This window comes from Hydra vulgaris, chromosome 01 (assembly GCF_038396675.1).
Source record: "Hydra vulgaris chromosome 01, alternate assembly HydraT2T_AEP".
NCBI lineage: Eukaryota > Metazoa > Cnidaria > Hydrozoa > Anthoathecata > Hydridae > Hydra > Hydra vulgaris.
In genome coordinates, this window is record NC_088920.1 from 37970001 (window position 1) to 37981906 (window position 11906).

Below are 11906 nucleotides of genomic sequence, written 5' to 3' on the forward strand. Positions count from 1 at the left end.
TATATAAAGCTCAAAATAGTCACCAGAGACTGTCCAGCACTTGCCTAGTAAAAACTAACATCTACCAGTCAATCTGTCTGACAAATATTTTGTTTGCATTTATTTTATAATCATTTTAGTTGTTTCAAAATTGTTAGTAAATTCAGTATATTTTATAAACTTCATTTGTTGAACTTTTTATTTTTTATAAAAAACAGAAAATGAAGTTGAACACACAGTTATGTTAATAAAATGCATTACTTTTTTAAGCTAATTCATTTTTTAAAAGACACTTGAGCTTTAAATTTTTTTCAGTTAAGCAGCCAGTTTTTATCATTTATATTAAATTGTAACAATTAATTATTGTTAATTTAAAATTTACTTTATTATTTGTTTTTAAATTTAAATTATTTGTATTTAAATTTTTATCTTTTTGTCTTGTATTTTTTCCACTTTCAATCTTTTTATTTTTAATCAGTTTATTAGTAAGTTTATATATAATGGGTGACAACTAAAAAATGAGACTGGATTTAAAGACACATATCTCTTTAAAAAAGTATAAAACAAAAAGGATTGCTTTTTTCAGAAAAAGCAATCCATAGAAGTAATTTCTTTTGAAACTTTTGTTTTGTTTGGTTTTTAACTGATGGAGTTGATTTTACATCACTAGTATAAAATATATCATTTCATTGATACTGGAGTGATTTAACGTGAAATAAGACTCATCGTCAATGATTGGTTTACGATTTTTGAATTTCTGACACAATCGACTGCACTTAGTTCTAGTTGCTGCTTTTTGCTGGTCAGAGCGTTTTGGAATTGTCATTTTTTTTCTTGATTTAATATTTGTTCTTTTTTTTAATGTTTTACTAATGTGTTGCTGAGTACAGTTGAACTTTTTAGCTGTCTGTCGTTGAAAAACTCCGTCTTTATGTTTCAATGTTTGTCCTGGTCATTTTTTTAGCTTTTACTCCACTTCCTTGAACTCTTTGGTCCCCAGATTCACTTTCAGCACGTTGAATTATCTTGTAGATAGTACTTTTAGGTATATTCTCAACTTTAAAGTGGTCATAAGTGAACTTTTTACCAGCATTTTTGTAATTTAAATAAAATTCATACACACGTTTTCTAATCTTTTCTTGTTTTGAACTTATTTTTTTATTCATTTTTCTATAAAAAATAAAAACACATAAAATATTTAAGAACTAGAATAAAAATACCTCCTAAAACAGTTTTCCTATTTTTAAAATCTTATTCCTTTAAGAAGATATGTGTATTTAGTCTCGTTTTTTAGTTGTCATTCGTTAGTTTCAGAAGAATTACTAATTGTTGTTTTTTGAAAATATTTACTTAATATTTTAAAGTTAATTTTTACCCTAATTTATACTATTAAAAACTATATTTGGTTAAAAGAAACAATAATTTATTCTTTTTTTTCAGGTATACATGCTGTTTTACTAAATGATATGCTAGTGATACTTAAAAAAGAAGATGAAAAATACATCTTGAAAATGCATAGTGCTGTAAGACTCATTGCTTAATTACTTTATATAATTGATACCTTTGATAACTACTTTATGCTTAGGTTTGCAAAAAACTGATGACATCATGCTGAATCAGCCTAGCGTATGCTAAATGATGACATCATGCCCAGCCTGTGCTTATACTGAAATAGTACATTATTCATATTGTGGATTAAGATTAAGTTCTACTATTTTTGCTGATAGTTAATCAAAGCTAAATGTTTAATGCATTTCATTATGGTTCAAAATGTACTGTTAAACCTCTTTCAAATAACAGAATAACTTCATAAAGTACAAATCTTTAAATGAAGCTCTTAGATATCTAAAAGTTAAAGATTAGGATCATAAAACCAAAATATTATTTGAGCATCTAAATGTAATAAGAGATCATTTTGTTAGCTGTTTTGTTTGTTCTCTTGATATAATAACCAAGGAATGATAATATTTTGCAATAGATTGTTCATCTTACAATCAATTGTGTTGTGATTAATACAATCAATTGTGTTGTGATTAATATAATCAACTATGTTGTGATTTAAAAACTTTGGCATATAAAATTTACGGAATGGTCACACACGAGCAGTGAACGCCTAAGGGAAGAAATGAAATTGTGTTGTGATCAATATAATCAATTGTGTTGTGATGTTGCCAAATATTCGAACTTTAACTTGTATAACTTCAAAAATAAATTCTTAAGATGATTTAGTTTTTTTTAGTTCTCTGCTATCAAACCTTGAGGGAAAAAAAGAAATTATGTTTTATTGATAGACAGTTTATGTAAAAGCTGCTTTATTATATCAAAGCGAAAGTATTTTTAGAAAAGCTGTTAATTATCCAGAGAAATTATCTACTACTGTACTTTCATTTAAGGTCAAAGATAAAAAAATTTCTTTATGGTGGACCTGAATTTTCAGCAAGAGTTTAATCAGTTTGTAATTTAACATCAGGTTTTTAACTAGACCAATGTAAATTAATTATAGACATCATAGAAAGTTCTATATGTAATGGTAAAGTAATTGCAATTAATACTGATGGTTATAAAGTTAATCATAACTTTCTTTCTTTCTTGGTTATGTCAAAATAGAACTTATATTTTATATGACTATGCCCATCTTTTGAAATCCATAAGAAACAATTAGCTGACAGAAAATCTAGGTTAGTTGCAGTTTATTTATAATCAAATAATTTATTTTTAGTTAACTTATTAAAACACTTAAAAAAAACAATTATTAAAAAAAAGATTATTAAATCTAAAATTGACTGGAGCATCAATAAATCCCAAACCAATAGAATGGCAAAAAGTAAGTACTTGTTCATAAGTATTTAATGAAGAGACAGTTGCAGCTCTAAAAACTCATCCTAAAATAGACCAAGAAAGTGTAAAGGGTACTATTTTTTTTTTTTTGATTTGATTATAGATTTTTGGAAAATAGTGAATGTTAAATGTTTATGTACAAATCTTAGATGTAGGGGTGAGCCACGTAATGTAATCAGATCTTCAGATGACATAAACTTAAAGAAATTGCTTACTATTGCAACATTGGCTGAAAATATGAAACCACTATCTGGTAAACAAGTTTGCCAACTCACATGTGGTACAAGCCATGCACTTTCACATACTTGTCGTAACCTAATTGATTTGTCTTGCCATCTTTCATCAAATGGAAATAAATATGTAATTTTAGGTTGGTTTTCTTCTGATCCAATTGAAAAATTGGAAAATTATGTCTAGATTAAGTTGTTACTTATTTTATAACCGCTAAATAAGTTATTGGAAAAGTTCAACATGCTGAGCTGGTGTTACAGCTAAATATAAATTATAATGATGTCCATGTCTTTTATGTCTTGAAGATTTAGATGATAGGGAAATAGATATTATTTACAATTTAGCGGATCTAGAACATAGTATAAATATGGAAATTTTATATTCTATTGTCTATTGTTATGTTTAAAAATTCCACTGAAGGAATTTTAGATGAGACAACTAATATGAAACATATTATGAAAAATATATTATGAAAAATATTTTTTTTTTTTTTTTTTTTAAACTCACTAATTTTTTTTAATATTTTTTTTTTAATTACTAATTATTTCTTTTAAATTAAAAATATCAATTGAAAAAGTTTTTATTTAACTTTACAAACATTTTTTAAAATGTTAAAAATTAACCTCAACAAACTAATTTTACAATAAATGAAGAATTTTTTCTGTTAACAGTTTGTATATTTATTTATTCAACTAGTCCTCAAATTCATAAATTTATTTTTTAGCACAAATCAGTTCTATATGGATAGACATGTAATGCTAAGAAGGAACATCTTCCATCATTTTAATAGGCATAGTAAACATGAAATTTTGATTTTACTGCAGATAAAAAACATTTTTCTTTTCTGCTCTAAACAATAGTTCTAAAGCACTGTTTACAGTTAAACATCAATGTACAGTGGGATAAAACTTTGTTTACTATTTTATTAGATTTGTTATATTCAAGTTATAAAATGCATAAATAAAGTAGTAAATATGAAATACTTTAAAACATTTTAAACACTCATCAAGTTTATGTGTCAATAACCACATAAAATTATGCTTTAATTGGTACTTAATATTTATTTAGTTAAATATTTCCTCTAATAAAAAAACCTAAAGTAATAACACTTTATCAATAGGGAAGAAATAATGGAGTAGTTAATGCAGACAACTATGAAAGGAAAGTAATTAAGAAGGTTTAAATAGTATGAAAAAAACAGATTTAAAGCTAGGTTACCTTAAAACCAATTACAACTTCATTTACAAAGCATTGTTACCAATAAGTAGTCTAATTACCTAATTAATTCATAGGCTCAAACTTCACTCTGTGTTTTTGAAACTTATTGTAGAAACCTCACTCTGTGTTTTTAAGACATATGGTAGAAACTTTGTGTTTAATCTTAGATATAAAAATTTAGATAGGTCTAAACTTTTCTTTTTTATTTCAGTTGCAAAAAAAACTGTTTGAAGATTTGTATGAAGGATGCCATGGTGGAAATGTTTAAGGCATCTATTTACAATCACTAATGGGCATTTTTCCAGTTGATTGTCAAAGACCAAGACTAGGTTCTTCTTTAGCAAAAGCTAAATTTTTCACAGTGAAGTACCATATTATGCCCAAGAGGATGCATATTAGGATATGTAAAAATGGATTATATATGAAACATGTGCTAGTCAAAATAAGACAACAAGGGTGTATTTGTTAGACTTATTATGGCTCTTTGTGAAACTAAGGGATTTGACAAAAAAAATTTGGTGTTTCCTGATAAGAGACATTTGCTTATGCCTAATGACCATGACTTTGAAATTAAAAGAAAAAAACTAAGAAAAGTAGAGAGATATTATGATTAAAATTATGAAACTGATGAAGTAATTGATCTGATTAACAGTTCCTTAAAAATTCCTGGAAAGTTTACTGTAAAGAAAATGTTATTTGAAGATTTTTTTGAGTGTAGGACCTGGTGGCCAAAGTTTTACAAGAGAACATGCTTAAGAAATGATTTTTATGTGAAAATAATGAGGTGTCACTTTCTTCTGATAAACCAAGTAAAATTGAATGTCGTATGCATATTGTTGGATTGATAAGTGAAATTTTTCATCTACAAAACACTATAAGGGACTTTGAACTACCAACTAATAAAGCCTATTTAGCTGTATCACCCATCAACTTTAGTTTATATGTCAGAAGAAAAGTGATTTCTGAATGAAATAAAGTCATGATCCGTAACTTCTGTGTCCATTCAAGAAGATGAATAAATGAACTTTATAAGTAGTACTGTGCCTGAAGAAGATTAAACTGAATAAATAAACAAGAAGATTAAAGTTAAATAAATGATTTACTTAAGTAGTACCATGCATCATGATATTCAAACAACCTTTAGTGTAAGCTTTAAACACCATAGTGTTGCATAAATAAAGTAACCTTTAAACCCCATAGTGTTGCATAAAAAAAAGCACTACTCAAGGAAAATAAATTTTGAAAACTATGTTTTCATCTTTTAGACCCATAATAACTGTTGGATAATTAGGAAAAAAATTTAAAAGTAAAAGGTTAAAACAGTTTTTGTCTTTTCTGTGAAATCAGGATTTGTGGACTTGTTGCCTTTCTACAGTTAGCAGTTCACATATGATGGACATTAATACCGCAATAAATATAGTTTTTTTTTCTTTGACTTGCTAGTTATAACTAATAGTTACACAAAGTTTATTATATGTGAATAGTGAATAATTTGATACACGTGCTGACTTTTTTTCAAAGATTTTTCTTATTAACACCTGTATGTATTTTCAATTTAGGTTCACAGTTCACTTGTAAAACTTACTAATATAATCATTAGAGATGTTGCAACTGGTAATTCTGTTATATTGATTTTTATATTTTATATAACAAATTTAAAACTGTATTTTATAATTACTATGTTGCATGATTAACTTTGTAAAAAATAAGATATTTTATAATTTCAGACATTAAAGCGTTCTATTTAATAAAAACAACAACTGATTCAAATAATAAACAACTGAATAACTCAGCAAACCTTTACGAGTTTGTGGCTCATTCAACTCAAGCCAAAAAAAAGTAAGTTTTTTTTTTTTTTTCCTTTCTGAAAATTGTTTCATTTCATATTTCATTTCATTGTGTTTAAGTTCTTTAACTTTTAAATTAAACAATGTTTATTTTGTTAAATTAAACAATGTTTGAGTTCTTAAATTAAACAATGTTTATTTTGTTAAAAGGTGGGTAGATAACATCTTCGACACTACAAAACTTGGTAAGTTTTGAATTTATTTTTCATAAGGTAGATTTATGAATAAGATTATTTATTTAAGACTTTGAAATATAAACTTGAAAACATGCAAAGGTTCAAGTAGCATTTGTGTTAAAAATTTAATTTGGGAAGTGCATAACTAAAAACTTTTACTAAATATGGCGATAGTAGTAGCCACTTTATTTTGTTGTTGCTAACTTACTTGTTTACTTTAGACCAGTATGCAAACTTTCCACGGCGTAATGGACTTGCATCTGTTAGTCCAACATCTCCACCAATAGCAGAAGAAGATATTCATAAAAAATCCCCAGCTAACAGTGAAACAACAACTCTTCAGATCAGTCCACCTGCAAGTCCTATTTTGAATTCAGTCATTGAAAAAAGAGTTTTACCTTCAAAAGAACGAGCTGAAGAACTTACTCGTAAGATTTAATTATTATACTTTTTTGTACAATTTTTGTTTTTCTCCATTGGTTACCTTTTTCTTTTTTGCGCGAGAAGAAAAAAAAGGAAGAAATCCGATTTTCTTATAATTATTATATAAATGATTATATAGACTTTTTTTTAGGTGAGCTATCAGTGAAAGATGAAGAGATTAAAAAGATTCTACAAGAGAAACGTTGCATCATAAAAGAGCTTATGGTAAGTTTTTTTAAATTTCATTTTTGAGACAATTTTTAACTTTTGTTGATCAAATCAAATCAAATTTTTTTAGGGTGAGAAGATTGGAACTCAGTCAAATTATGAGGTATATACTCTTATCATTATTTTGAGGTACATATTATTATGTACGTATTACTTTATTATTGTGTATAAATTCTAAACAATTATTTCAATATAAAGTTTGTAGAGTATAATTGCCATTATCTATTATCATATTGTGTGTTATTATCATCTATTATCATAGAAAGTGTTATTTATCAGTTAACTGAAAAAATAGCAGAATTGTTTTTAGGGTTTATATTTTTATTTACTTATTTTTTAAGTTTATATAAGTTATGTGTGTATGTATTTACATATATATATATTAATTTCAGTTTCCTAGTGATTCTCGGGAATTGGTTCTTGCTGCAATGAATCAAGGTAGTTTTTATGTTTTATCATTTGATAAATTTATCTAGTTCAAATAAAAATATATGCAAATGTATTGTATTTATTATATCCAATCTTTATGCAAGTATATGCAAATATATTTCAAAAATTGTTTAATAACCAAATTTTTTTATAGCCAATCACCTTACAGCCTTAGTAAATGAAATACTATCTCTGAGTAAAGAAATATCAGCAAGCCAGCAGGTGTTGAATATTTATTTTTATAAAATATCATTTCAATATACATTTTAACATTTATCTTTATGCATTTATACAGATTTCTTGTACAGATTGTATATTGTTAATTGAAATTAGTTGTGTATTATTGATTACTATTTTTTACTATAAAAACTTCACTGTACTAATAATTTTTGCTATCCACAGGGATTATCTTTTTTCGGATATTTCTCTAAAATTTTGTTTGATATCTAAATAGTTTTCTGAATATACAAGTTAAAAATATGTTTTTTGTCATGAAATCATTAAAACATGTTACTTTATAAACTCTTCTCAAATAAGTATTGAAATAAAACTTAAATAAATATCGAAAAAATTTATTTTACATAAAAGAATGTTTGCCAAAACCTAAACACTCAGTCGATGTATGTATTTTCTACTGCGCTTATTCATATTAAAATCAGTCAATGTCCACTGTGACTAACCCAGTTGGCACGGGACATAAAAAAAACGTCTTTTGAACGTTCAAAGGACGTCTTTTTTTAGGTCCCGTGCCCACTGGGACGGCTATAACACTGAGTTTGATGCAAATATTCTATGAAACTTTGAAAAAAAAACGTTAAATGACAATAATAGTTAAAAAACATAATGCTACTTTGAAATAAAATTTTTTTAAAAAGGCATTAAAAAAAAACAAGTTTTCTTTGGAAAATTCGAACTCATAACCTTGCCAGCTGCGCCTCATGACTTTATCATTGTAACATCCACAGTACTACGCCGCTATTTTACTAATTTGAAAAGTTGAAATATTTAAACATTTTTCGCGTGCAAATAATGTTAACATTATGTAAATATTCTTAGTTACAGAAAATGTATTTTTATATCCGGAATTTTCCGGATATTTTTTGAAAATATTTTCTGGATATTTTCAGGAAAAAATTTTCCGAATTTTCAAAATATGACCAGGAAAATCGCTGTATCTTAAACAGACTTTTCTTATCAGTTTCATATCTAGTACATATCTGAGTCTGCAATATAAGATTTAATTCATTTTGAAAATGCGTGCATAATATCTCTAAAACATTGCACCATTAAAAGACATTTTTTACGGTCACAGGTTAACTAATTTAATTTAATTAGTAAATCATGTTGTTTCCCCAACAAAAGTAGAACTTTTTAACAAAAGGTATCCCTTATCTGTTCTTAAGTATATATTAGGGAATTTCTGGCCTCTGTTCCACAGTATAGAAAAATGCATTTCCGATTGGTTCTACAATATAAATAAAAAGCATTTTCGATCTGTTTTATAATATAAATTTCTAATCTATTTTACAAAAAAATATTTTAAAATATATGAAAAGCATAAGAAGTACTAAATGATTTTTAAACAAGTTTCTCCCTTTTCAAAACTGTTTGATTTTTAAAATGTTTAGATTTGGATAAAACTTGTATATTTTTGTTTTTACCTTGTTTTTACCTTGTTTTTTTTTTTTTTTTTTTTGCATTTTATGTAAAACAATATATTTAAAAGTATATATGAATTTGAAAATTTTTTTCAGGCAAATGTGTCTGTGTCAGTTTACGCACTTCATGAAATACTGTCATCTTTGCTAGTAAGTTTAAGTTTTTAACATCTTCACTTGTATATTTAAGTTTGATCATTTTTGCTTGTAAATTTATAGTTTATCTTTACTTGTAAATTTAAGGTCAAGGCCAGCGCGAAGGTGGGGAGGGGGGAGGCGACTAAATGAACAAAAAATTCATCAACGAATTTTTTGTTATTTAGTCGGCAAATTTGATCCTTTTAAACCAGTCAGTCGGCAAATGTAGGTCATTTAAAACAGTCAGTCGGCAAATTTCAAAAAACGAGGACTTTTTTTTTTAGTCAGCAAATGTTTTAATGGCACCCACCACCCCACCCCAAGTGACACCTACTCGCGCCGGCCTTTCACTTTTTATTAAAAGTTTTTGAACTTGAATGTTTTTTTTATTTTAGATTCAAACAGCTGAAACTTGTGGCGCTCAATTAGAATCGTAAGTAACATTCGTATTTAGGATTTTTTTTTTCGTGTTGTGAGCAAAATTGACAAGCATTTTTATTACCCAATCAATGCGCATGCTCATCAATGAAAATCTAATTGCGAATGCAAATTAAACAATTCATAATGATTTAAATGGGTGTGAGAAGTTCATTTTTATTTACAAAAATTATTAAATTTTTTAAAAGCAATTTGTGTTAGCGTAAAAATAAATTATTTTTAATCTAAAATTAAAAATCTAAACTTTCCAAAAAAAAAACTTAACATTTATTTTAACACGTGACTATGTTTTACAGTGGTTTACTTTAGATTAACTTGATTTGATAGTTTTTCTACTTCTTCAGGTACTGTTAATCTTTTTAGTTTAAATTTATTTAAAAAAAGTTTACAAAAGTTTAGTTTAATTTAAATTGATTAGAGTTGGTTACATAGTGCCAAGTTACCACAACACCACAACTCTACTGTAACAACGCCTCAATCAGAATTAATTCTTAAATCTAAAAAGATGCTAAATTTAAAAGCTTCTAAAATTAAGTTTGATATACCGAAATGTACTTAAAAGAAGGAGACATCAAAACTGTTTTCATTTAAGTAGTTTTTCTGGAAAAAAGAGTTTGGTTTTGTAAGATTTACTTTAAAATAAAAAGGCGATAAAACTAAATAATTTTCATGGTGATAATAAATAAAGGTTACTTTCACAAATTTACAAATAATATGAAAACCAAACCATGCTATTCCTTTTCTATTTTTCAGAAAATCGTTTGTTGAAGAAAGTGAAAATTATTATGAAAACACTAATAAATCACTGGATTTAAATGAAGATAAAAAACATTACAATAGTTTAGCAAGTGCATCGTACTCAGGTAACATTTAGTTGGCACTTAAGTAATAATATAAAATTTACGTTTTTAAATTATCATCAATTTTTTTTTTTTTTTTTTTAGATGTTCGAAAGTCATCGAATCAAGTCATTCATTCTACTTTTCAGGTTTTTATTATTACTTGAAAAGCAAAGATTTGTTTATTTTAATAATTTATGCTATTTCTTTTTTTTTCTTTTTTTTAGTCAAACAGTTTAGGTGATATAAAAGAAGAATCTGCACCTTTGGTGTGTACATTTTAGTCTTATTCTAAACAATTGTTTTTGAAATTTTTTTGTATTTTTGTCAGCGGTGTGTTCCTGACGCGGGATTGAGGAGTTAAAGCCCTTTCACTAATTTAAAAAATAAAAACTTTTTTATTTATTAAAAAACAGATAAGTCTTTTTGAAATATCCGCAAAATGTAAGTATGCGTCCGACGCAGCATCTCTAAGAGCTTTGTCTCGTGATTTCTAGATTTACGTTATTCATATTCTACAATATTTTATTTTTTAGACGTTAAGTCCATTTAAGATCTCAAGTAAGCCATCAACCGCTGATAAAACTATACCTTTAGACGCAGAGATATCACGTGGTAATACGGTATAATAATTCATAGATACCATATTTCTCAACGATATATTAAATAAAACGATTATTATGTCGTCAATTTCAAATTTGTTGTGAAAAGATACGCAGAAATAAGATCTAAATATCGATATGCGTATTACTTCACCGAGTGTGCATATCACACTCTAAAAATATGCATACAAGTATTTTTTGGCTTTATACTGTTAATTTATTTGTTGCCACATTTACAACAAGGATTTTTTACAACTAAAGGAGTATTTAAAGAAATATCGTTTGTTTCGAAACTTTTTAAATTTTTGCATATAAATGATTTTTTTATCAAATGTATTATAGCACGTGTTTTTGTGGAAGAGTATTGGCATTCGTTATTTTTATTATAATTATTTCTATGATTTTAGTGTGTTATTTTTTGTATTAAAAACTTATCTCATTCTTCCCTTAAGAAAAATGTTCGTAAGTAAAAAAAATTGCGCTTTTATGTTGAAAAATCTGTATTTTCCATTCATTACTCCATATTTTCTGTGCAGCAATAGCTAACTTTAACTGTATTTTGATTGAAAATAACCATTCATTTGATTGGGTAACTCATTCCAGTGTCTTAAAAAGCTGTGCAGAAGTCCACTTTGTCCCTTTAACAAAAAAACGTTTTTTGTCATAAGCTTTGTTCAAGACCAATGAGAGAAGAAGTGACTCCTTTATACAAGACCAATGAATGAAGAAGTGACTCCTTTATTCAAGACCAATGAATGAAGAAGTGACTCCTTTATTTAAGAAAGAATGCCAGTTAAAGATGAGAGTTAAAGTGTTAGTAGAGTTTTTTAAATTTGTTACTTGACGTCTGTGTTATGAATAG

The 11906-nt window shown here is 26.6% G+C and overlaps 1 protein-coding gene across 4 annotated transcripts in view; it reads left to right on the plus strand.

The window, feature by feature from the left end:
• The window catches only part of LOC100206897 (rho guanine nucleotide exchange factor 12), a 120411-nt gene extending 108966 nt beyond the window's left edge, over positions 1 to 11445 (plus strand). For all 4 annotated transcript variants that reach the window (XM_065788090.1, XM_065788091.1, XM_065788092.1 and 1 more), the window contains 15 exons: positions 1420 to 1502; positions 5826 to 5880; positions 5994 to 6105; positions 6264 to 6298; positions 6511 to 6717; positions 6864 to 6937; positions 7011 to 7043; positions 7333 to 7378; positions 7524 to 7591; positions 9124 to 9177; positions 9561 to 9598; positions 10357 to 10466; positions 10548 to 10591; positions 10670 to 10711; positions 10979 to 11445. In XM_065788090.1, coding sequence (XP_065644162.1) covers positions 1420 to 1502; positions 5826 to 5880; positions 5994 to 6105; positions 6264 to 6298; positions 6511 to 6717; positions 6864 to 6937; positions 7011 to 7043; positions 7333 to 7378; positions 7524 to 7591; positions 9124 to 9177; positions 9561 to 9598; positions 10357 to 10466; positions 10548 to 10591; positions 10670 to 10711; positions 10979 to 11071 — 1094 coding nt within the window. In that variant the 3' untranslated portion in view covers positions 11072 to 11445. The remainder of the gene's footprint in view (positions 1 to 1419; positions 1503 to 5825; positions 5881 to 5993; positions 6106 to 6263; positions 6299 to 6510; positions 6718 to 6863; positions 6938 to 7010; positions 7044 to 7332; positions 7379 to 7523; positions 7592 to 9123; positions 9178 to 9560; positions 9599 to 10356; positions 10467 to 10547; positions 10592 to 10669; positions 10712 to 10978) is intronic.
• The last annotated feature ends 461 nt before the right edge of the window (positions 11446 to 11906 follow it).